This window comes from Taeniopygia guttata, chromosome 1A, assembly GCF_048771995.1.
Source record: "Taeniopygia guttata chromosome 1A, bTaeGut7.mat, whole genome shotgun sequence".
NCBI classification, from domain to species: domain Eukaryota; kingdom Metazoa; phylum Chordata; class Aves; order Passeriformes; family Estrildidae; genus Taeniopygia; species Taeniopygia guttata.
The window spans coordinates 53,225,676-53,253,513 of NC_133025.1; the positions used below are offsets into that span (position 1 = coordinate 53,225,676).

General features: G+C 37.2%; 1 protein-coding gene across 1 annotated transcript; it reads right to left on the minus strand.

Moving 5' to 3' along the window:
* Positions 1 to 994: 994 nt before the first annotated feature.
* TXNRD1 (thioredoxin reductase 1) lies at positions 995 to 26,394 on the minus strand. The gene is given in 14 exon segments (NM_001270964.1): positions 995 to 2,685; positions 5,849 to 5,983; positions 8,153 to 8,248; positions 9,614 to 9,721; positions 11,810 to 11,966; positions 13,575 to 13,651; positions 15,348 to 15,440; positions 17,543 to 17,768; positions 19,143 to 19,258; positions 19,388 to 19,530; positions 20,423 to 20,542; positions 20,659 to 20,731; positions 23,968 to 24,093; positions 26,273 to 26,394. Coding segments are annotated over 13 exon segments (1,506 nt in total). The 5' UTR covers positions 24,061 to 24,093; positions 26,273 to 26,394; the 3' UTR covers positions 995 to 2,616.
* Between the last annotated feature and the right edge of the window lie 1,444 nt (positions 26,395 to 27,838).

Genomic DNA, 27,838 nt, shown 5'->3' on the forward strand with positions numbered 1-27,838 from the left:
AAAAAAAAAAAAAGGAAAAAAAGAGAAAGAAAAAATTCTGGTAGCTGTCAGTGAAACTCTATTAAATTCCTTATTCAAATCTGTGAAATTTCCTGTCAACATTTGTATCTGTAGTATCTGAGGATGATTCTAACCCTCAGGTAAGAGCATCCAAAAATGTTAATTACAAATAAATACAAGCAGAGCATAAATATTGATTAGCTTAGTCAATTTTCTAGTATGTGTCTCCAAAGCATGCAGTACCCCAAGTATGCTTAATTTGATAAAAACACTGAATACTTAGCTTTGGCATTTAATAAATCCTTATGTGATAATAGATTATATCCCTCTGTCATCGTGCACAGATGATATAGATACTCACCTGAAAATGTCTTCCTTATCGAGAATTAATAGAAAAAACCCTACCAAAAAAGTCTATTTTAAATTTGAAGTAAAAATAGAAGTAATTAAACCCAACACTTACTGAATTGTAAGTAATAAGTGTAGAAAAAATGCATCATTATTGATTATATGACCCATAAGAATAGATATGTGTAAGTCCAGCCTTGCAAATCCAAGCTCATATATCTCTTTACTCCCTCCAGGAAGTAAAGGATCCTGATCTTCAGGACCTGACTTTCTTAGATACCTGCTTGAAAATGCTGCTATCCAAGTGCTTAAATACAAGCAGGTACACGGCCCAGCAGCTCAGGGATCTGCACTCCTGGGTTTTCAGAAGTTACATGGATGACAGCTGGTGCAAATAGTGAAAGATTTGTTTCCTAATTATAATGTGTTTTTAAGTATGTCCTTCTCAAATATTTAACATGCAAAACAAATGCACATGAAACAGTCTCAAACCCTGTTTTTAAGAGAAATATCTACCTTCAAAATGCAAGAGACAAAGGCAAATCAAACTGGGTTTATCATGGTGCCCTCTTCTGGCCCTTGAAAAAACAGTTGCCTTGCTGTCCCCTGGCGTCTGCTTGGAAGAGGCATCACAAGGAGCATCTGCTTGTGCAAATCGATTTATTTATTAAACTGGTGAGAAAAGTACCATCACAGACCATTCTAGATACCATACAAAACACGTTTAAAAATCGTTCAATAATGTATGGGTTTATAAAAATAATTTACAACACTATTTTAGAAATCTCAGTAGAAATAAAATAATTTGTTACTAGGTAGGAATTTAGGCATGAGGCTTCTGCCCACAGGGCTGGGGAATTCACCCCCTGTTCACGCTGCACTACTGAAGTCCCAAGAACCACTTAATAAAAGTAATCCGAACCTTTCTGCTAAAAGAGAGGGAAACGGAAAAACAGATAAAAAACCACATTCATCTCCATTACAAAGAGCCACTTTTGCCATTTCTTGACAAGTAAACATACAGCTTATCCAACACAGGAGGGATATTCAGGAATCTGGTATTCTCACTGAAACCTCTGTTTTAAAAGTATTGTTTTCTTAATTAAATATAAAACATAGCACATGAAACTAAGTAGAATTTTAGACCCTATCTACACAACAGATTTTTCACTACTGGTTTTTGGAGTTTGGCTGGAGGGTTTGGTTGGTTGGTTGTTTTGGGGGGGTGGTGTTGTTTGGTTGTGTAATTTTTTTTATTCTAAGGGCTCACTAATCTCCAGGAAATCTCAATACTTTTGTGTTCAAAGTGGCCAGTTTAGACCTGAAACACTGCAGCTTATAACAGCTCACCTGGAAAGAAAGAAATTTACTCAAATGTAACAAAGTTGCACAGAGTTCTTGGAAGGACAATTCATTCAACACTGGAATTCTGTCAGCTCCAAATCAGATTAATTATAATTACATAAGCCTCAGGGAGAGCTAAGATCATCACATCTGCATTATATGCACGATTTCAGGGAAGAAACACAATAACTTTCTGTATCAAAAGGCCTTAATAAATTATTTTCCTTTCTCACTGAGAAGAATGTTTTCACAAATAAGGCTCTCTAAATAAAAAGTCACAACAGAGCCAGTTTGGAAGGCAAGAAATATGTTATTTTAGGTGGCACTAAACCTTTTTCCAGGGCTATTTTCTTCCTCATGATCAAACATGTAGAACTTGCCCTCCATAGGCATGTGAGCTGTAAAGTGTATGCTCATGTAGAGACCTTGCATTTGCTGTGTTATGACCCAGAACACAAAAGCTATTTTATCTGATACAACTACCTGAACTTGGGGGGGATTTTTCTGAGTTGGGAAGTTCTTTGTTCTGGAAAGAACTAGAAGGGAATGTTCAGGAAAGAAACTAGTGGGGAATAAATCCAAACCAAAACAGTTGTTGTCCAGCTGTGCTAGCAGTTCTTCCATCACTGCCCACCAGACAATGCAGGCTTCAGGCTATGACTTCATGGAGGCATTCACTAAATGCCCTGCTAATCACCAACTTGACAGTCAAGATTCCCATCACATTGCTAATTGCCAGCCAGGCACCACAAGTGACCAACTCCCTCAGAGCTCTTCTCCTTAGGACAATGGAAGGTCCAGGTTAAGCTCTACACATTTCTGCAGGTGTCCAAGAGCGACTTCTCCCAAAACCTTCATTCAGAACTGCAGGAGTCAGACACTGTGATGAAAGTCAGTCTCTGGCAATAGCAAGGATGGGGGAATTTAACCTCAGCATCCACTCACAGCGATGTTTTCACCAGAACGCTTAGTCACGGACAGGGTGGTGAATACCTTGAGACAAAGAAGAAAGAAGACTCTTAGTATGGCTAATTTTTTTTTTTTCCTGCAAGATTAATTTGGGCATGATGCTCAAAACAGCAGCCATTTCTTAAAGTAAGAAAATAACAATAAAAATAATACATTTAAAATCCTTGCTATTAAACAGCACAAACACATACAAACAACTTTTGTTCTCTTAATTTAGCTCATGTTCTTCCTTTTACAGTGGAAAAGAAAGAATTGAGGAAGTCACATGGCTTTATACCACCTCTCATCTTAATGCTCCTAAGTTTTTATAGTGGGAACAAGCTAAGACACAATAAACTTCTGTACACCTAATGAATAAGTGTCTTTATGGCTCAAATAAAACTTCTTTGCTTGGGAAAGTGAAGTTAACTCAAGGCCTGGCCATTTGGAGAGAATTTTGCCTTTGTGCCTTTCTAGACATTATAAAAATATAGAAGTGCTTGCTGATGAAGGTATTATGTCTGGGATTTGTGTCCTCTGACAATAACTATGGAAACACTTAGTAAAACTAGTTTGAAAAATTCCAGTCCTTACTGCTTTCAAGTCACATTAAAGAAAATAATATATATATATATTATTCCTAAATAATTATTGTAAAATTAACAGATTAAAATTTGTGAAGGAAAATTCTACCAAAATTTGCTCAATACTGGTACTTTACTTTGCAAATAATTGCATGGTTTTGCATACGTATAATATAGACAGGAAAAAAGGAAATCAAAACCACTGCTATCTAAATGCTTCAAAGTTGCAATAATTAGTTATCATCAAAGCCATCTCTCAGGAAGAATAAACTTAGCACTGAATAAAGTACATACACATTTCAGCTATGCAAATAACACTGAAGTATCTAAAGATAATGGGGATCAGAAAGACCTCTATTTCTCTAGTAGAAGCTTTGCTGCACTAAGGCTGCTAGCAGCTCTTCAGAGGACAACATCAATAAATGATAAACCTCTTCCACTTTCTATAAGCACGTAAAGCATTATACACAAATCAGGAAGACAAATGCCTGTCTAATATACATGGCATAAGAACAGTGACTTATCTAAAATATAGTGCATGTCTTGAGAGAGGGGTTTGTAGATTTTATTTCTGATCCACAGCCTGACACCATACGGGAGTCTTCATTTATTGTTATTTCACTTCAAAAGACCAAGATAAAAAAGCACAAAATTAATCTGCTTTCCTCCTGGCCAGACTGCAAGCTCCAGGTGTGGGAGGGGACCACACTGTTCCCTAGTAAGCCAGGTGGAGTAATTGGATAACTGTTGGAAACATGTATTTTTTGATAGAATTTGTTACTTAAGACAAATCTTAGATCCAATAGCTGGAAAGCCATCATTAGCTGCCTGGAAGAATCACCCCAGCTTTCAGAAGACAATTTCTCTTCATCACAGTTGACCAATAGTACCCCCTTAATTTCAGGCAGTACAGTGCAGTTGAGGCTAAGATGTAATTCTCTGTCGTGCTGAGGTCCTATCAGTTCTGTGCTTGCAGTTATTTGGACTTAACCTTGCAAGAAATTCCATTCTGAGCTCCTGTTTTCTGCAGAATAAAATGCTGCTCCAAGAAGAGAAGGGAAATCTGGCTCTAATTTGTAAGCAGTGAGAATGGGACCCTTGGTCTAAAGGTTTTCTTCAAGTGGAATAAAACCATGTTTCACAGGAGACTTAGCAATTAATTAGCACTAGTGCCAGTGAAGATGTCAGCACTTGACCCTGTAACACTGCCCCTTTCCTGTTCAAATCAGACTTCATTTTCTTTAACTTTTACAGGGATGTAACAAAAATAACAGCGATATTATCCATTGTTCTAGGCATGCAATGTGCTCATTCCTCTCAAGTCCCGGTCTTCAAGCATTTTTCTAATCAAAGAGTGCCATCTTGCACTTTGATTTTTGTTTACTGCTCAAGAGATTAAATTAAGTAAAAGCATAAAAAACCCTTTTGAAGACTGTCACTAAGAATGATCGCTGTTCCCTGGAGATTTTAAATGACATATTTCTCCTGAGCCAATTTCTTCCTCCCCCACTCAAACAAATATGATTATCTGAAATTACCTCCCTGAATTATGTCTAATCATCATTCTATTCAGTTTCAATTTTAGCAGCTCAGATGTCCAGAATAAATTATGACTCTCATCCTCTCTTCGCACTGCATATGCTAATACCCCACTTGAGTTCACAGGTTTGAATGCCTCCCTCCCTCAGAGATCCCCTTCCACAGGGCCCCTGGGAAGATAACGACCTGCTAGCCTCCTTGCAGGGCCTGCAAGAATGCCATTAGATGGTGCTACAAAGAACAGAATCTCTATTGTGGGTGCTTTGTAGAGGATTCAGATTGCTAGCAGTCCATTAATGGAGCCCTTATTACACTGCTTTTACTAAGCCACCTCGAAATTAGGAAAGAAGAGAGGTGGATGTCACTTCTGCAAAGGAGCATTCTGATGCTCTCCTGTACTGCTTTACTTCTAACACAACCAGAGACTCTGTATAAAGACTTACACAGGTCATAAACAAGCTTTCAGGGATCCCCAGCTAATATAGGCTGGTCCTAATGCTGCTAAAATCAATCACTAATTTACATCTGGGAGGAGCTGCCCCACACCTGCTAGAGAAAATGGAGCTCTTCATTAAAGAGGAACAGCAAGATAAAAAGAAGAAGAAATATTTGTGTGGCTTCATGAATTTAAGGCCTACAGGATAAAGAAAACATCTTTAAGAGGAGAGAGTTTAATAGAAAAATTGTCATGTAGCTGGTCTCCTTCCCCAGCACCAGTTTGTAAGCCTATTTTGAGTACACTAATCTAGCTTTGACAACCACTTTAGCAGAAATAATATTTGAAGCCTTCATAATCTTGAGTGGGATAAAAATTCTATACTTCCCAGTAGAGAGAGAACTGAATTAAGGGAAGCCATAAACTTTTTAAAAATTAACACAATTAAAACAAACAAACAAACAAAATCCCAGATTAAGCCAGAGTGTTAGATTTCTAAATATTAAAACCAGATAATTTCCTCTCCTTTCCTCCCCACTATCTTCCTGCAAATTTGGACCTCTTTCATAGAGCTCTGTTATTCGCATTTCCAACGCCTTACACCAGAATGGCATGAAAGCTGGGCTTTGAGGTGACTTTGTATACAAACCTCTGCACAGACAGGATGAATTCCTACGGTGCTGTCCAGCTGTTCCTTTGTCAACCCACATTTAATAGCAGCTGCAAACCCTTGGGTGATTTCTCCAGCATTTGGACCAAGGACATGGAAACCAATGACTCTCTCCTAAATGCCAAAGACAATTAAATACCAGCACAGTCATGAATTCAGCTCTCTTTAGACGACGTGTAAAGTTTTCTTATTCAGAGTATATAATTCAATCAGTTCTCAAAACATATCACAAACTAATGTAACCACTAAAATGTGAACTATCATTAGCACCAACAGATGTGAGATGGTGTAATTTTGTTCTCTCTCTCCAAAGATTTAACTAGGAACTCATGAGTCAGCTTTCTTACAAAGTTTTGTACAGGAATACATGAAGAGCATGCAAATTTAACACACCCCATGGTCTGTGCTCAATTACACATTTCTGTGCTCTGAAATTTTATTCAGGTGAGTTATTCCACTCATGCCAACAGAATACTTGCCTAAGTAAAGGTGAATACCCTGCATTAAGATTTTCAGTATGCGGTAGGTGGCTACAGGGTCCATATCTGTTGAAGAATTTTCAGTTTGATAGCTGCTCACAGGAAAGGACCACAAGCTGAAATTGTGGCCAGCCAGACACGGCAAGAAGTCTGTTATAACTGAACTGGCAATGACTCCTGTGGCAGTGTTTGCTTTCAGTGGGAGATAATACACTTAAAGACTGGCAAAAAAACCCATCCAGTTACAAGAAAGGTATTATTCACACTTCTCTCTATACTCCTGTTCAATTGCAGAACACATCACACTGCACATACATCCTCAGAAAACACCCAGCAGAACAAGCTGTACTGACTTGACCTGCTTTTCTTGATGAGAGAAACATGAAAAATTAGCACATTTAGTCACCTGCTATGGGCTTTAGTGGCCTTCAGGGAATTCATCAGTTTTTGGTGAGCATAGATGTAGCCCACTTGAGTATCAAAAGTATCTGTTCTTCCTGATAAATATCACATACATTGGGTATAGTGAATACTACTGAAAGATTATTATTCTTTCAATAAGTCTGAGGACTGAGATTTACCACAGGGTTTATTTAAATAAGAAAAGCTATAATTGGGTAATAAGTAAAATGGAATTTCCCTTATTTTCCTTCAAAAATATTGACATGTGTCAAAATAAAACCACAGCAATGAAACCAAAGCAATGAGAGCTTTAAATAGATGCTGAACTACTTTTTTTCCAGGGTAACTTTCAACACTACCCTTAGATGTTTAAACACATTTCAAATTTTTAGGACAAGAAGTGAAAATAAATTAATGAAACACTTGAAATCACCATTAAACCTTTGCATTTTCTTAAGTGACTCTGGATTAGAGCACAGCCAGAGGTTCTAAAATGCCTTCCACACTACTGCAATCTCCACCAGAAAGAGGAGATGGACAGGTTTACAAATTTTACAAAATGTTGACTAGATGTTTAGAAAGACTGCAGGAAGATAAGTCTGTATCTAAGAAAAATTAATATAGGTTAAGTAAGTTTTTTTTTTCTCATAGGACAGATAGCTATGCCACCATTTTAACAGGAATACATTTTAATAGAATATTACTCTTCATAATAAGTTATATTTTTAAAATCAACTACATTTTATTGAACAGGTGATGATCATTCTGAGATGGGCACACCAATTTTTCTAACAAACTACTAATTTTGCTTATGCTTCAGCAGGAACTGTACATTTCCATGGCCAGGAAATTATTTCCATTTGATCTTAGTCCAAGGATAATCCAGGCATTATCACCCTAAATGGGATTTGTGCAGGCAAGATACATTATCCTGTTAGAACAAGCTCAAGAGTTCTCTGAATACATGTGAATTTGGAGAGGTTACAAGTTGTAATGGCTTCTGAGAGACCTCCATTTCAGAGAGAAGAGTCTCCCAGAAGAGAATGTCCAAGTCTGGGGAGGAGAGAATAAACCAATAAAACTACTAACCATTTTTACATGTATTGATTTGCTCACTTCTCAAAGTTAATGAACAGTCTTAAAGATCTCTACTTCTTATTTTACATCTATGGAAGAAGTACCATATACAAATAGCAATGACAGAATTTTGTATTTTACTGGGAGTTGGTTTTGTATACACAGAAATATGCATCACTATAAATATTTATTATACTTCAAAAGGTAGGCAAATTTAAATTAATTTTAACTTGTTAAAAACAACCTATTTATAGCTGTTGTATCATCCACAGTTTTATGATAAACATTTAGATATTGTTTTCCCAGGAAGGAAAGATGCACTTACATTATCTTGAATATTGCAAATTATCTTTGCATAGCATTTGTTGTTATCTCTGGATGGCACAGTCCACTCCAGTGGCCAGAAATGACTATGGTACACCTGGAAATAAAACACAGGTTAAAAAAGAATTGTAAAATTTCCAAGAAGAGAACATGATCTTCCAAAAGCTGACAGATTATCCTAAATAATGAGCTATGTACACAGCATTTAGAACATCTGAAATCATTATGATACTCTTTTCCCTTAATGAATGCCAAAGACAGAAGTCTCTATAAACCAAGTACTAGTGTCATCCAATAATTAAAAAAAGAGAAGCCATAAGAATATTATACTTCCAAAACACAGTTCACCATGCTTTTATTAAATTACAGAATAACAAGTGACTCAATAGTCTTACTGAAGCTTGCAAAAAAAAAAAAAAAAAGCCAATAAGGTGATACAGTAAAGAGGTCAGAATACACCAAATGAGGACTTAGCCAGAACACAAATTCTTATGGGTGCACATATTAAAATATAAAATGCTTTGAAATTCAAAAGCACATTATTTTCCAAAATAAAGGGCCCAGTGTTTCACATATAACATCAAGAATTTCACTCAATAACAAAAATTTGACTGAGTATATACAAACTTTGTGGGCAGGAAAGCATTTAAGCCTTTGCCCTCTGGTCAGGTTAAAAGTATTTTTCACACTGCCATTTTGAGTTGTATTTGCTTATTTTCCTCCACAGTCAAAATCAGAAAATGTCAGCTAAGAGTGGAACAAGTTCTCAGCTTCATGCACTACCACTTACCTGTTTACTTCTGTAAATAATGCTCCTCAGGTGATATTTGTAGGACAAAAATGTTCAGTTTATTGTGAGATTTCCTCCCCTTATGCTTTCTGTAGTGTGGTCAGTACAGCATTTTGGAAGAACAGCCTCAGGCACTAAGTGCTTATCTTTGTCTAATTTCACTCCTGACCAGCAATCCCAAGGAATGAAAAGGGATTACTCACATGAGTGAAATTAAGCACATACCTCTTTGTACAGTCAAAGTAAACAGGAAAAATGAGTGTAACATCTGGCTTTATAAAGTAAAAATTACTATGATAAGGAATTTGCCATAATGTAGGTTCAAAAGCTCCACTTTGTCATTAAAACCAGTGTATTTCTTCCAGTATATATCCAGTTTAAAATTATCCTGAAGTATTTTCAGACACAAAGAAACCCTTTTTCTATTTTTTTTACCAAACATTCCACCTTTAAGCCCCTCTTCGCCAAAAATAGAACATATCTGCAATTAGAGCTATTGGAACTGAGAAATATTTTTATAACATGTCTAGGAACAGCCAAGGAAGACAAAAAATGTACCTAGTCACCACCTGTCCTTACATGAGAGCACAAAATGCTGTTTTAATTTACTGTTAACATTATTTTAAATTACAAATTGGAAAAGTAAAACCCAGATGAAATTAAGGCATTTACCTCAATGTTTTCCTCCCCAAATTTCTCCACTGCGGTCTCTTCAGAGTACCCACAGGCTCCATACTCCAAAGGAGTAAATACAGTAGTTGGAACATTCACATAGTCACACTGGATGGCATTCAAAACAAAACAAAAACCCACACAACATCAGTAATAAAACCAGCATTCAGCAGTCTGAAACACAGCAAGAAAAGCTTGCTTATTCACAATTCTGAAAATTCTTTTTTTTTTAAATTTGTCTTAAATTAAGGTACAGTTTTGTGTTTGTTCATTCCAGAGGTGTTAATTAGAGCAAGAACAAAAAGACAGTTTAAAGCCACACTAACATTAGTATGCATTGATTAAGTGGAAAGGGAAATTCAGTGCCCCATTTTAAAAACATACCAAATCACAGGCCAGACTGGAGATAAAATTTGCCTGTTCAACCACTTCTTCTTTTTAGCTGGAGATGCTACAAGGGCACCACTACCATTCAAAACTCATTTTTCATCAGTTGTGGCCTAGGTGATGCCAAAATAACCTGTAGCACAGCCATCTGGGGGCACAGTGAAAGCTTGTCACTTCTCCCAGTTTTGTATCATCTCCAAACATTCTGAGGGATGCACTTGATCTCAGCATCCAGATCCATTAGTGTAGATGTTAAACAGCACTGGACCCAAGTCCAAGCCTGTGGCACACCACTATTGACTGGCCTTCAGCTGGTCTCTGGAATGCTGGTCACAGCCCTTTAAGCTTGTCTGTTCAGCCAGTTTTCAACCCACCCCACTGGCCACTTACCCAGCCTGCAATTCATCCCTTTGTCCGTGACAATGTTATGGAGACAGTGGCAAAAGCCTTCACTAGACTCAAAATAAACAAACATCCCTTGCTCTTCCCATATACATCAAATGAGTAATTCTGCAGACTAGCAGGCTGGTCAGCTCCATTTCATGTCTAGCAATTTTATTTTCTACATATTTCAACTTTAATTAATTTCCTTTGTGACTGAGGATTAATTAAGACGCTGACTACTGTTCTTGCCCCACCTATCCATAACACCTCCTTACATTTCAATCACCTTCTCCAGATTTGTTACAAAGGCAGTATAAGCCACACTCCCATTTTTTTAAAGTAGTTACTCATTTCTTGGATTCACTAAATAAGAATGCTTCCTTTGGTTTTGTACCTTGACAGACTTATCTGGCATAAAATGCAAATTAAGACATATCCATAGCATTGCAGCAATAAAAAAAATCTGGCTTCTACTACAGTTTCCTAAACCTTGCCTGGCTAATTCAATGACATTATGCACACTGATTCAGAATTCTGTTACTGCAGTACCTGCCAATGTAAAAGAAACAACTCAATCAAGCTCTAAATCTGAACTTGTTATGTTGAAGTTGAAGTTGAACTTGCTATGAACACAGCAAGCTCTGAAAGGGAGAAACCTTTATGGTCATGCCATATGGTTATAAAGGTGAGGCAAGCACCCATATCAGTGTAACAATTCTTTAAAGGCAAGGAGAGTCCTTTCCTTCTGGTTTAAACATAAGGTGAAAATGAGTACCCACATGGCTCCCATTTGAACAACCATAACCTGGCTGAAACCCAGAACTGCAATAGTACAAAACATGAACACTGAAACCACTAATTCAACTACTGAGGTATTAACATGTGCTGAGTTACTGGTACATCTGATCTTCCGTTGTGTCCACTACATTCAACTACAATAAGTTATATTGAAAACATACAAGTGAGAAGTGAAAAAAAAATTTGTGAAAGTAACACTGAAAATTAAGAACATCACAAACTCATACTCCACTGTATTTAGGGACCATAGGTAAGTTTAGTAAACTGCCTTTGAATTGGTGTTAAAGCACTTAATAGGATGGGAAAGACTGCTGACTTTTAGCAAAGGCAGTAGAATTTAAAACAAGTTAAATGATCCCTGTTAATTTCATTATCATTATACTCTGAGAGAAAACTAAACCCTCTTAATAGGAAAAGAAAGAGACTACTGCTTAATCCACAAGGTATTAATTTCATCCTACACAATTAGCTGAACACATCTGCAGTAATATCTTTGCCAGGGGAAAATTAAAATGATCATCAAAGCTAATCCTTAAAATTCTACTGGGTTTCCCACAAGCAAGCAGACTTGCACTGTGCAATTAGAAGCGGAGCAGTGACAGTGTTTCATGGAAACTGGTTCCTTACCTTAGTGGCTGCCCCAGCATAAAGCCTCCGAACTAACAACCTTCCTGCCTGGATTGCCACTGGTGTGAGCTCCAGCTTGCCCTGCAGGATATCTCCAATAGCATAGATGTACGGCACGTTGGTCTGCTCCTCATCATTGACAGGAATTTTTCCCGTTCTGCAATTGGAATTAACAAGAAAAAAGAGCTAAGTGTTCTGCTGTGAAGGCTGGAGGTGTAAATAACATTGTAGGCTCCTTAGCTTTAAAAGAAAGACTTGTATGTGGAGTATGAGGGAGAGAATTCACATTCATAATCTTACAGTCTCAGGCGTGAATATAAAATAAGGCAAATTTGACCAAAACTACAGGATTTCACACACTGGATAAGGAGGTAGCTTGAGAAGCTGCAGTTCATCTCCTGAATCACTGAGGTGAAGCATAAGCCTCTTCCTGAAACATCCTCTACCACCAGCTGAGCTGTGTACTGGCACCTTTCAGGAATGACAGGAAGAGACATTCTCCCACTCCATTTGTAGGACAAAACAAATTTTCCACTACTGAAATTTCAGTCCAGTGGCTGAAGCTGTTTATAGAAACTTATCCTTCAGGGTTCTACTCAGAGACAGGTTAAGCTGTTACACACCCTAAGGGACAGCCAGCAAGCTTTTTAGCTGTAAGTGCACTGAGCTAATGGAAGCTTTTAATTATTAATATTTCCTACTTTATCAATAAATGAGATAGTGCAGTAATCACCAAAGGAAACACACGTAACAGGGAAACCTAATCAGACAGACACAGAAATAGTCACATAGTTACTTAAGAGACTAGTGGCAGTTCCTATGTTAAAAATTGAACTTCCTCAATTTTACACTTGTTAAAAATTATACATTTTATGCTAACAGCTTTATAGTTCATTCTGTTAAACTAGGAATAGGTGTCCAGACATCAGAAAGACGTATACTATTCTACAAGCCATGATCTGCCAATTTTGAGAGGACCAAAATTTCCACTAATTTGAAATATCCCAATTGTTCCCCTTGACAATGTCAGTTACTGCATTCATATATAAAAACTGCATTGGTCAAGGTCATGGTCCCTTGTCTTCTCTTCAAAGGGAAGATCTCTGAGGACCCACATGCCTCCAAGTAGCTTTAGTTATCAATATTGAAAATATTACTGATAGCTCCACTCCCTGGTGCAACAATCTCACTACATTAAACACCAAATACTCTTCTACAGAAGCCACAGATTATACCCAAGGGCTGCTTCAAGGCAAGAAATAAAACCCTCTAAACCTAAAACACATCAAGAACACCTGGGAGTTTAAGGAACCTTAAACCTTGAACCTTATCTTTCAAAATAATGTATAGTAGCTTTTACATTAAAATATAAACAAAAGTCACTGCTCTAAAAGCCTGTATGAACAAACAGATTTTTGCTCAAGAGATGATAAAAGCAAGGAGATGGGGAAAAGAGAGTACAAGGAACAACTGACAGATCCCAGAAAACCCTGTCACTGGATGAAGTTAAGATAGACTTGTAAATCTAGAAAGAATGAAACAGACACTTTTTTCCCCCAGGAATTAGAAATTGACATTTCAGCAACAAAAAAGCAAACTACCATTACTGTGAGAGAAAATGCAGTTATCTGCTACATGGTCTCCCATCCAAGTGTACAAGGGATAACTTTTCCCTCAAAGCTTTTGGGTGTCTCTGCACCACTACCATTGTAACAGCACATGACACAAGCTCAGCAGTGAGTGGTACACTGACATCTGTCCTTACTTTTCATTGATATTCACTCCGACTTTGCCCAAACCAATTCTTCTTGTGCATGGATCTCGTCCAATTGCCAGCAGCACCTGCAAAACAGCAATGCACATGACTGATTTTTAAAAACATGAAAATGCATTTTCCTTTGGCTATTATCTCCAATATATACTAGAGATTAGTATCTAAGGCTTAGTCACAGTAAGGTGAGTACATTTATTACCCACTGTACATTCATAGAGTTTAAGACAAACCATGTAACCACCATGACCTAAGTAGGTTTTAATGCTAAGATTAAAAACAGGCAAATGGCTTTCCCTAGAAGAATACACCAAGAATATTCTAAACCAATCAGTTAGGGACAGATTCTTTATTTCCTTCCAGTCTTAAACCAAGGTATTATCCTGTATCCTTACCAGAGCAAGTGACCTCAAAATGCTCCATAAAGAAAGGGCTCTTTAGGAAAGAAACTCAGATGCTTAGGCAAATAAAAAGTAAAACAAAATAGTATTTTTTAATCTGAAAATATAATTTACTTATATAGGCTCTCAGCCAATAACTGTCAAAGAATATTATTTTTTTTAATATTATTTGTTTGACATTTATTCAGGCCAAAATTCCATCCTATCAACTCTGCTATCTTAACAAATCATGCTCCAGCTTTTGCTATCACAAAGGGAAATTGCTACATGCTTTGTAGTCTTGGACAACTGCCCAGATAACTACATAATGCTTCTCATATTATGACAACTAAGAACAGTCCTGAAGGAATCCCAAGATCTCCTTCAAGTCTTACAGATGATCAAACACACCACATTTTCAGAGCTAAAGGTCTTAAAATGCAGCACACACAGCTCATAGTTTCTATGAGGAGTGACAGCATTTCAGTGATGATGTAGCAATAAGAAACCAGAAGTTTCCTTAATAAAAGGATGGTATTGATTTCCTTGCTAATGAGCTTTCGCTATTACGGACTAGAAAATCCCCAGTATTACAGCCTGTGCAATAGCTCTGCTGCCATTGTTAAACTGTCTCACAGTGTTGGCTCCCAGAGGCACTGAGGTGTGTCCTTGTTAGGGGATGACTGATGCAGTGTACAGGTAAACGAGGTCACTGCACACAGTATTTCCAGTGTGAAGTCTCAGGCTGGCAAACGCCTGTCTTTATGCATTCTGTGTGGTTCCAAACACTCTAGTCACATTTTTTCCCCCCTTTCAGCATCAAGGCCTATGAAAATGAGTGGAGGGAGCCAATCAAACATACAGAACCACACCTGCACACTGCCATTTTACTGTTTTAGGTGTGCAATGAAGTTTCCTGACTGACTTGCCACAGGGCATTAGCTGTGTTTGTGAAGATGTGTCAAGAACAGCTCTTGAGATGACATGTCACCCAGCTGTTTTACTCCTGCACAGACCATTGTTTTGTCCTAACTACAAAACGTGCCCTAATTACTATGAAAGCTATTATAAATCATTACTTATCATTTATTGCAAATATCCCACTGGGAAAAAATCCTGCAACTCATTCCACAGGTCCAAGTTCATCTACACCTCTAAGCTAAGAAACAGGTTTCAAAAGCAAAGCAAAATTATTTGGCAAGGGAAAATAACCATTGACTTTGGGACTTTTATTTCCAGATTAATTATCTGCTGATTGTGTGCAATTAATATTGTAATGACTAAAATAATTTTTAAAAATCTAAAGTGTAGATAAAAACACCCCACAAAATATCAACATTTAATGGAAGGCTATTTCACATTTTTCATGCATATAGACAGGACTCACAGTATTGTATGTCCCTTCAATTATTTGGTCCCCCGTTGTGGACTTGGCTGTAACTTTCAGTACTCCAGGAGTTCCTTCCTCAACCCGCTCAACCTACAACATTTTGGGGGTTGATTTGGGTAAAAAAAAAAGTTTCAAATAAGAACATACAAATATATTTTTCCCACCAAACATCACTGAGATAGTTTTAACCATATCTAAAACCAGGCACTTACTCTAAAGATTCTTTACATTTCTACTTGCATATTTTTATGTGATTTTTTATGTTCCTGCATTTATTCTTATGACCAACGCAACAAAATTTCATTTCTGTTTATAAAAGTGGACTGATGGTTAAGTTCTTATCCAAGTCCATCATATGACCCATTGTATTCACTGGAGATAGAGGAAGTGAGTAGGAAGGAAACTCTTACAAGGCCTGGAAACACCATCAGACATTTTCTCTAAGTGCTGCCATCATTCCCTCCACCCATGGGAAGCCACTGTGATAGAAAACCCTCAGCAGTACATAACAAGAGACATGTAAGTGTGCAACACTTAACATAGTTATGGGAAATTTTAGTGGTCATCCTACAGAAGAAAAAGTACTTTTCAACAACACCCTTGTTCGTACTTCATGTTCAATATTTAGAGAAAAACAGAGCAAAGTTTCTGATGAAGATTTTATTTTTCCTTTTCTTTTTTTTTTATTTAGAAAAGCCAACTGTGCCATCCTACCAACCTCAAAGGATCACTGTGCTAAACTGCTTCTATTCAAAGGCAGCATTATTTATAATAACTCATCTTCTGCCTTCAAAAGTCCCAACAGAAGGTTTTAATAAGCGCAACAGGCATAACTTCAAACGCAATGTCTCAAAGAGATGAGAAAACCTGCTAAAACCCTACCAAGCAACTAAGCTGAAGGATATTCTCAATCAGAAACAAGGCCAAATATTTTATTCCCATTGAAATCAAAGACATATTGTGAAGGGAGAGGGTAAAATACACAGAAGTGCATTTTGTGACTGTGGTGATGGACTGCTCAACACTAGATGCATCTGGAGGAGCCTGCTTGCCATTTAGTTGAAATGATCTGCTTCTAAATAGAGTTTCCTTCTTTCTCATTTCCCATTAGAGCTTACAAAAGGCAATGTCTGCAACAAAACCTAGATCATCATCCCTACTTTTCATATAGCATGGGATTTATGCAACAAAAGCCTGCATAAGAACTAAGTTCCTGGAAACATCCATTTTGTCTCCTCACAGCAACTCTCATTCTGTGAGAGAGGCTCAGACCCACAGTGGAAACTGGCAAGAGCATTTTTAAATTTTTTAAACTGCTCTTGATACTGCTAAGAGTGGAAATGAACAGTCTTCACTGAATTTAATGTTTTAATCCCCAAAGTGTTAAACTCAGCTGCATGCTGGTTTAACATCAAATTGAAATTGCTTGATATATGATTTGCTATTTCAAAATAATTAAGGACTACTGTGAAAAAAACATGAAGAAAAATACTGCTAGCACCCTCTGAAGTCTTTGATAGGGCAATTTTGCATTAGAAAAGCTCCAGAATTTCTAATCTAGTTTGAATTCCACCTGAATTTAACTACACATGTATGTAAGTAGCTGCATGAGTACTCTTACTGAATTCAAGAAAAACTGAGCAAGTATTTAAGGACTCTGCCAAGTAAATGATATTTCAAGTATCATACTTCAAGTAAATGATACTCTGCCAAGTAAATGATACAGATGATACTTATAAAGCCCATTTACTTTTCTGAATAGTCCACTAATCCTCAGCATATAAAACAGTATTTGCTGGCTGAAAATTTTAAAATTGGCAATGAAAAATGGAATTGTTTGTGATGCATTGATTTTAGAGGAAATAATCTATCTGCTGAATTATGGGCCTGCAAGAAGAACCAGGACAAGCAGGTGTAACATTTTCAGTGTAACATACTAACCCAACTAAGTCTGCTAAAAACCAATGAATTTCATAATTTCACAAAATTTTCATATTAAGATTAAATTATACCTGTCAATTATACCAATTCAATTCAAGTTTCATTAAGTTAGTTTAAAACAAAAATTAACCTGTTCTATGTCACAGCAGATACTATAATGAAAGTTCAATTTTTGTATTAATTAAAATAATTTGCATCCTAAAGCATTATGGTCAGTACATCCCAATCAATTGTAGTCACTTTGAGCCTACCTTGATTGGCACAAACTGCCTAATGAACTTGACTCCATGTTCTGTCATATATTCACCAATTCTGTTTGCCATGTCCTGGTCAAATCCTCTTAAGAGAATGGATCTCACCATTACAGTGACATCTAATCCAAGACCTGCAAGAAATCCTGCACACTCCAAGGCAACATAGGAAGCTCCAACCACCAGGGTTCTCCCTGGACAGTAAGGCAGAGAGAAGAGGTCATCACTGGAGAAAAAAAAAAAAGGGGGGGGAAAGGAAATTAGAGGCAGTCAGAAAAATGTACTGTGCTTTATATTTATCTATTCTTCTCTGTAAGAATAGAACTTTATTCCTTTTCTTGCTCACAAATAAAAAACCTGCTTAATTTTTTTGGAAGTTCATCTGGAATACAAAATCAGTGTGTGACAGATGAAAAAAATATATTTAGGAGTACACATTTAAAAAAAAAAAAAAAGGAGCATGAAAATTCTGAATCACCCCAAAAATGTGGAGAGGTTTTTATAACAGAAATTTAGGACAAATTGTTGAAAAAGCTAGTTGCTTATGTCTCCTCTGAATCTTGCTTTGAATATTTTGCTGCAAATTTTAGCTCCTGAGAACTTCCACTAAAATGGAAGGGGATCAGCTTAAAGATAAAATACCATCACCACTTTGAAGATTTATCCTTTTGCTAAAGCATTATACACAGTGCCAGATACACACAGACAACAAACCACAGTAACAGGCAATATAAGAAGTATAAAATTAAGGAAAACAAGCTCCTTTGCCTGCTTTTCATTTCTTTCAACTGCTTCATCAAGCTACATCAGTTCTACCACACTTTGGACCTAGGCTATAAAACCCAGGCTTCTCCACAGAATCAGGACACATGGAGGCATCACACTTACTCAGCAGACACTTAGAGTCTGGCAATACAATTCTGTGAATATTTGACTCTAAAATAAGTGTCTCCTTTTTCAGGGTGATGGAATAAATTGTGATTGTGCAATTAAAGGCTGTAGCATAGCTCTGATAGCCCAAAGAACTCAGTGAAGATTACACAGACAGCCTCAATCTGATAGTCTAACTCAGGGAGTCCTGACTCCTCCACCTTGAAGCTACTTTAAAGCATCACTTTATAGGCTGTATTATTTGTCATCTTTATTTTCATTACTACTTATTAAAAGGGAAACACACACCATGGTGTTTTGGTTTCAGAGGAATTGTGCCAATTATTTATTTCATTGCTATAGGTTTGCCAGCCTGTAACTCCAACCTCTGTTTCTACAGCAAGTAACTTAAAAGTTATTCTGATATGAAAACACATTATCTTCATATAACATTTTTGCTTGGCATTAGCAATTAACCGGGCACTCAAAACAAGTTTTTTCAGAAGTTGAATTACCTTCACTGAGTTGCTGGGAAAAAAATTGTGCTGAGTTTCAAGACTGCCCTGATAGATGACAACAGATTTCTACCAACTTCATAACATCAGCAGCTGTGCTATTCCCACTTTCCCTAATATCTGAGTACAGGGTTTTCTTTCAAGCAGACTGTGCTTCTCAGTATGGGGAAGCATTTACACACAAGGAATGACTTTGTATTCCTCCTTGTTTATACCTGCTAATGCAATATTCTTTGTCTCCAGGTATACCCAGGTAGCGCGGTCGTTCACCAGTGGCAATGATAAATTTTTCAGCTGTGTACAGCTTCTCAACTCCCTTTTTGTTCGTTGCCTGCATACAAAGAATTAGTGCAAAGTGAGTGTTTTGCAGTCCCACCACAGGAAAAATGATTCTATTTGAAAAGCATCTCTATTCAGACAGCACTACAGGAAGACACAGCAAACAATGGCTATGGAGTACCTTAACTGTGTGTGGCCCAACAAATTCTCCATACGCATTCTCATACGTGACCTTCTTGTCTCTCAGTGCAACCCGATAGCCCCAGTTCAGTGAACCAATGTAATTCTGAACAGATTCTGCCATGGTCATCCAGTTGTGTTTGACTGTCAGAAACAGAAGAGGAAGGTTCATCTTTTAGTCTGAGTTTTTCTTTTTCCACAGCAAAATTGCTATTCTCAAAGTGATTATTTTCATGATCCAGTCTTACTGGGTCTGTCTTACTCCTGTTTTATTTCAGGGTAAATCGACTGAAATTCAAATAATTACATCAGCACAGATAACATGAGAGGTCACAGTGCAAATAGGTATGACTTAAAACATTGAAAATTAAGACTTACTGAATTATTGACAGCTTTTATATTTTATATAAAATTATATATTATATATATAAAATATTGTATATTTTAATATAAAAACTCATGTTTTATATTTTATACTGGTAGATATTAACAGCTGTGAGCAGGTGACATTGCTCAACAAATGAAGACAATGCATGCCTGAGAGGTGCCTCTACATGCTTCCAATTACTGGATTGCAGCCTAAAAAAATTATAATCCTATAACCACGCACATCAGAGATAATAAAAAATAAAATCCATCTTCTTACATAGTAGTGACAGACACTTAGGGAAAGGAAATACTTGCTTGTAACTATAAGACTGTCAGGCAACATCCTGGTGTATTCCCTTAGATGTTGTGGTACATTCAGAAAAGGAGCAGTACCTTATTGCTTTTGTTCACACAACAGTCTCATCCATATATAATCACCTCCATATATAATACATCCATATATATTATCACCTCCAGATAAAACATGGAGGTGATAAGCCCCACGGCTTTAGACTTGCAAAACGTTTCAATTTATGTGTAATGTCTCAGAAGTTGCCTCACATTGTCAAAGCCAGCACATGCTGCAGTGCAACAAGCACCTGATTATGAGCACCACCTCAGGATTTTCAGTGCAAATGACAAAAGTGGAAAAAGTGTGCTTCTTTACCTTCTTCTGTAAACTGCCACCCAAATTTGCGTGAATCTTGCAAGGCTTGTCCCAGTAAAGCTGCCTGGTGCATCAATTTTTTAGGTATACAGCCCACATTTACACATGTTCCTCCAAGACCTGAGAAAAAGGAACAGAATGTGGTTTTCACATCAGTGTAGCAGATTCCAAAAATGAGAATTAGAGTCTGTGAGCAAAGCTCCTTTAAAACAGGATTGCAGTGAAGAGAAATTTACCCCACGAGCTTCCCTGAGGTGTAGGCGTGACAAAGTCCAGCACCATCACTTTCTTTTCATATTTGGCAGCCTCCTGCAAAACAAATTAAATAAAACACATATCTAAATATTAGAGGTTAAATTTGGAGTAGACTATAACATCATGCATTGCTGAAAAGCTTTGTGACTTTTAATTAAGTTACAATAAATGATTTGCAAGGGAACAGACAGTCATTAATCTTCTGAATTTATCTGTGCATTCAGTAGGAAAAAGAAGATGAAAGGCAAAAAAAGGTATTCATCCTACTACAAAACAGCATGGCACAAGCTGATACACAGGAGATGCTGTGAGTCCAACCTCCTCTTCACTCCTCCATCCTGTCACTTTGTTCAGACTATTTCCCAACATACCCATTTACTTTTAACCTACTTAACAAATTCCTAATTAATCCAGTTTTCCCTTCAAAGATGGTTTCTCCAGCATTTGTTCGAAAACACATCAGAAAATGACACAAGCAGTCACATGGCCAAGCATGACAACCTTAATGACTCTATGATTCTATATTTCCTCTAAGAAGTTTCATTAGCAAATCTACAATTAATGCCTGTAAATGATACTGAGAACTATATATTAATTTCATTGCTCTCTTTGTGTTTACTTAAGAAAAAGGCAAAACTGACAGCAGTAACTGCTGCCATGGAAAAGCACTTAGGCAAGCACTAGGTAGCTGTGAAACAATGACAGATTCCTCCCATTAGATGAAGCAAAATAATTTTGCTACTTGGAGTAGCCACAACTATGCTGGCATCATATGATGAATTCTTAGACATGGGAGCAGTAACAACTATATGAACAGGATATTACTCTAAGGCCTTGGGTTTGGTTTGGGAGGAGCTGGACAGCCTTCAGCGTTCTGTTACCAGTAATACTTGTTAATCCAAATACTTGACAATCAGAATTTCAATTTTAAATGTATCTTACTTCATGCAAAATGCAAATCACACTTCAAATAACACAGGCTATAGACACCTTCAGAAAATATTGCTGTACTGGATTCCCACTTCCAATAAAGATCTAATCTGGTCAAGAAGCTAATTCCTATCCATTAGCAGTACTTCTGAGAAAGTTCCTCAGAAAGGCACTTAGGGACTGAGACATGTCATTAAAGCTGCTTTATGATGACAACTTTTCTGCACTGCTCCAAAGAGCCTTACCAGGGTTAGCTAAGCAGAATGCATGAATTCCCAAACTTCTCTCAGCTACATGCTCACATCACCCAGCACAGCATTGCATTGCCACCTTGGCAGAGATCACACAGATACAACCACTTCTGAGTGGGCTGAGTGATCTGCTCACAGCCACAAACATGCCCTGCAGGCTCCCAAACCTTTTGGGGCTCAGGGCAATGCTGCAGGAACACAGGAAGGCTGCTCAGGGAGCTGTTCTGTGTGAGCTGGGAGCAGGGGCCTGGCACCATTCTGAGCCTGCAGCTGGGGTGTACCAAGTCCGCCTGGCAGTGTTTGCACTCCCTGTGGAGAATTGCCTCCAAAGGAACAAGCTCTGGGCACAAGGTAGAGAAGAAGATGTGCACACAAGTGTGTGCGTCAGAGTGAAAAGCACACATTTAACCAATTTAGGTAAACTGTTGCAAACCTGATTGCAGATATCTGGAGCTTTGTATGAGAGCTGTGCAGCTGGGTTTTTTTTTGTTCTGGATTTTTGGGGGTTTTTGTTGTTGTTTTTGTTTGTTTTTGTTTTTTTTTTTTTTAAGTACTGTCAACTGACATCCATTTAAAAAAAATTGAACAATCCAAGTAAAAGTCAAAAGTTTATGTGTGTAAAACAGTTTCACTTCAACTACATGAAACTGATTTGAAATACACACATTACTACTGATAGGGATGTTGAATTTATTGATCTACCACCTTCTGTTCTACTTAACAATCAGTTAAGGACACTGAGAATCTATATGCTTCACACACTGAGTTGAAGGAATTAGGCAGTTTATCTTCCTACTGCACACCTTTTCAGTTCTACATCTGAAAAATGATGCAATAAACATCACTGTGTCTGTTGGTCTCCTTATGGAAATTTCAACAGCTGGCTTCTTATTACTGCAAACTCTAATTTATTCTTGTTACTCTCTCCTGCCCCTTAGCAAACAAGGGTTTGCTTCTTTTTGTGATTCTCAGAACTTTCATAGATCTTTCTTTCAATCCTCCATCCTACACCATTGCAACAGTGCCTCCGTTGGTAGGAAAGCAGTAAACTACCAAAATAGACTATGGATCTACACCTGTGTATCTACAATCCACCACCCAGCCCTGCACATTTCTATTATAACAGAAGTACTTCTAAGGGACCAGGGTTCACAGTGAATCCAATGCTATTCTAAAATATTTTCTCCTTATTTTCACTCAGCAATTACCTCTTCCACTTCTTGAGAACAAAAGAAATGCTCCCAACTGAGCATTAATTACTAGGATTAATCCAGCTCCAGGTCTTGAACAGCAAACTAGTTTTATTTACAGGAATGCTCAATGCACTTCTAAATATCTAATCCTACCACAGACAGAAGAGACACAATGTGCCTAACTACTGATGTAAAGGAGAGCTACTAATTTATATCAAATTTCTTCAAGTTTAAAATATTTGGGATAATGATGGCTCTAAGGGCTGGTATATTTTGTACCACTGTGAATTATTTTCTTAATTTCTAGATGTACTTCTAATAGCAATATCCTAATAAAATCCCATCATTCATCTGGCTGCAGGCAGGAAATATGAGACCTTAGAAAGGAAGGGTGAGACCATAGCTTAAGTATAGGCAAAATCTCCATTTATGCAACTATGTAAGCTCAAAAATCAGACTCTCCCCCATTGCCAAGAATTAAAACAAGATACACAAGTATATCTGAAAAGATAGTATTTCTATACAAAAGTAGATGCCTCCTGGTGTTTATTTTGAATAGAACCTTTTCATTGTTTAGTTAAGTTTAAATTCAACTACTAATAAACACTAGTAGTAGTTTTGCTGGAAAACTGCTCTTTTCCAGCAGCATCATCTCCCATAAATGTTTCATTCTAGCAAGGGGTATTAGGGAATATTAAGGAGTATACCATGTTTTCCTTCTTCAGGACATAAAGAAAAGAATATCGTATAATTGGCACTAACCAAAATGGTGAAAAAGTGAAATAGTGAAAGAAATTTCAGCGATCAGACAAAAGTATTATACCCCGACAGTGTTAAAGATACCAAATCCAAGACACTGGGGATGTCACCCACCTACTTACAAGGAAAGTATAAGTGTGTATTTTCCCCCTCATACCTTGGCAGCTGCCAGACCTCCTGAGCCTCCACCAATGACAATGAGATCATAGTCATAGGAATCCGGCACCGGCGTAAGCCCGTTCACTTCCATTGTTTTCTGAGGATTGTCTGCTTCCTTATGTGCCTGAACAGAGAAAACAAAAAGTATTAGGGAATATTGAAACATTACCCATAGCGTTCATAAATTAGTATTTTCAGTAGCAAAAATTGTGATAAGGGAACAATTGCATCTGAATTTTCTGAGCTCTGTTTTTAATTAGCTATTAATTTCATCTTCCTAATCCATCTGTGAATAGCTCTATACCTGTCAGATACTGAACTATAAATTTTCTTGTTCGCTGGAGCACTGGGCTTCTTTGCAGAGTGTAGTTTCACACAACAATGCAACCCTAGAGCCTCCTCATACTGTACTCCAGGATGAGATATGTAACTGCTGACACAAGCATTCCATTAATTTATTTTATTCTTTTCATCTGCCCTGGACTTTTCTAATTAGTGTTTTCCCTCTCCTCCTGCATATGCGTGTAGGAAAATACAACAACCCCATGTGACGCTGTACTAATCCCCAATAATTACCAGCCTTACTAACAGATGTACAGAACTGAATGAAGAAAACCATGTCTGAAAGCTGTGTTTTTGTAATATGCCAGTGTTTATCATTGCTTTGGTTTAGCATAATTTTGGTATTAAATGGATCAAGAGTGACCACTATGGTTTCACAAAAGATTTAATTTTTTTAATCACAGCTACTACTACAGAAAAACTACCCATTAGTCCTAAAAATGCATTTTGGCAGCTTGTGCCACAAAGCACATGGCACTGTCTTCATATACACTTTCTAAAATGAGCCTTTATACTTCATTTCTGAAACTCCAATTTATGATGGCTTCAGACCTTCAAGCCTTTGGAATTGTGGTAAAATTCTCAATGGCTCTCAAATTGCAGGACAAGATCTGGAGTGAGTAAAAATCAGATGCTTTAGCTGATGTAAATCAATGAGCATCAACTAAAGTAATGAAAACTTTTAAGAACAAACCCATAAATTAAGAAACACATACTTTGCCACTTTACAAATATGTGTTTCTGTCTGCCTAACTTGGTAGGACTTGATTCAGTACTACTGGAATAGTTGTGGCAAATCAAAGCAAAGAGAAAAGACCAAAGAAGTTTCCCTTGTCTTTTCATCTTAATTTTGTTTTGCATTAAACAGCCCTTTGTACTCAACCCATTCTACTGTTCCCTTCCTCTGAGGTTATTCCCTCCCCATTGCCTTCCTCTGAGGTTCGATTAGTCCCTCTCTATAACTATGTCTACCCTACTGACTGCTGTCAGTGCAGCCATCCCACAGACAAAAATCCCCTATTGCTCAGACAAATTACACAGCAATGTCAGCAGAAATTCAGGCTGTGCATCTGCCTGGACAAAATTAGATTGTAGTAGTATTTCATAACCCCAGGCAGCATGTTAACAGTAGAAACAAAACCTAGAAAACACCTGAGGCTGCTGTGAAGACATCCAAAAATACCTCATTCTCTTTTGACTTCTCCTGTTCCACCACCCCAACACACACCCCTACCACTGCACCTACTTTGCAATTGGTTCCCTTCTTCTATTTTTCTAACACAGCCATCAGCCAGGATCAAACTTCCTACCACAATAAGAGCAGAGAGGCATGTATTGTACTGTGATATACAGCTTCACTTCATTTGTACTTAGAGATGTAAAATGAGAAAAACAGTGCCATTCTTTTCCAAAGCACACCTTCTTGCTAGCTTAGTGGAAACAGGATGGTGTGAAACATAAAGGGAGACCAACTCCCCCACAGTCATCAGACCCAGCTACTGAGAATGGTATCTTTATGAGGCACAGAAGGAAACCACACCAACTACTCATTTGCTTAGATCACTAGTTATATCATACTACCTCTTTTTTTTCTCCTTTTAAGAAAAATGCTTTATGTTTTCACATGGATTTAAAAACTTCAGTTTTTATTTCCTAATGTTTGGTTAATTTCTCATTAATTCTTCATAATTTAACTCTTTATGAAAACATATTAAAAGTTTAGATTAGACAAAGTAGATTATAAGCTTCCTCTCTTCCTCCCAAACCCTGCTCCAAAGCAGCCAGGCTCTTGACAAACTCCACATCCCATTTACTGGGGAAACTTCATGACCATGATCCCATCCTGAGAACAGATCTCTTCTCTTCACCCATGAACTACACATTTTACAATAAAGTCTACATCCTGGTTATTTTTCAATATCAAAACTAAATTACAGACTTTGAAATGTATCTCCCCATACCTTTAAAGTTCTCTCATGATCTCCTATTTGCTTCTCCCGTACAGAAGCAATGGGCTGGGAAGTTTCTGCCGCTGCTTCGCGCTGTTTCTGCCGCTGTCCTTCTCGCAGCTTCGGGGCTCCCCCTGTGAAATCAAGGGTAAAATAATGTAGTGTCTGGAGAGACGTCCTTTATGAGGGCTGTGCTCCTTGAGAGAAATTGTCTGGGGGAGTGGCCTGGCAGCTTCATCGCTTCCTCATCTGTGGCATGTCTGTCCCAGGGGAGAGTTTCCTAAGGCGACTCATGACTCATTTGCAGCGTTAGAATGACTTGCGATATTTTCCTGCTGAATAAAATCTCATACGAGAGTTGGCTGAGACTTCAACACTTTTGGCCAATCTAACAATATGCTTGGATCAAAGAAAGGAAATCATATTTCCTGTGGCTAAGCCTGAAACTTCAGTCTTAAAAGAGCATGATTATTTTTATCTTTCTTGCCCAGAAAGTGACACATAAAGTTCGTACTTTTTAAACTTAATTAAAAGTTTTTAGTTTTCTCCTGCAATTAGTTGCCTGGAAACTCAGTTCAATGTATTGATTAATGTATTCAAAAGGCTGGAAAATATCCGTTTTCCCACTCATAATTGTTCTTATATATATATATATATATATATATATATATATATATATATATATATATATTTATTTATTTTTATTTATATATTTATTTATTTATATATATTTATTTATTTTTATATATATATACACGTATAAATAAAAGAACATTTTCTTTTCACTAAAATGCTTAAACTTTTATATTGGTTATATATTACCAATATAAAAGTTTAAGCAGATTAGTGAAAAGAAAAAAACAAAAATATTTACACACAGTGAAACTTTATTTGATGTGGCATTGAAAAAGAAAAATGTGGAAACACTAATAGCTGATTGGAATGCATTATCAGCTCTGCCTTCCTCCACATAACTCTGAATTATGTTATGGTTTTTTTTCCAATAAATGGGTCAGTACACAGTTGTTTGTACTTAATCACACCCCTACTTTGCACTGTACAACCAGCATTAATTAGCAGACACTGACATGTGTCCATACTTAGAGAAACAGCAATACTGAATGCTATGTAGACATTCCTTGGGCACTGAGCCCACAGACCCGAAAAGCATTCACATACACGCAAATGAAAAAAGGCAGTCATTGAAAACTGGTCTGTAATCTTGTCCTTTCTGACTTGTTCTCTGATACTTGTTGCTAAAATTCCTTTATCTCACAAAGATCCTGGAAGAGTACTTTGGTGATGTCAGTAAAGGGGTTTAAAGATCAGAACTCTTAACTCACTATTAGTGATGGATACTATTTTCCTATTCTAGATGGGGAACACACACATATGAAAAAAGAAAAGAAGACAGGTTTTGAACAGCCTTCACAAAGGATAATTTTTTGCTTCACTATATTATATTAAAACTACAGTCCTGTGTGTACCTGAAGCAACTGAAGGAGTATTTTATTCCTGCAAGTTTGAACAATCTCAGGAATGTTCACCTAAAACTGTAGCTTCAATGAAATAAAATCT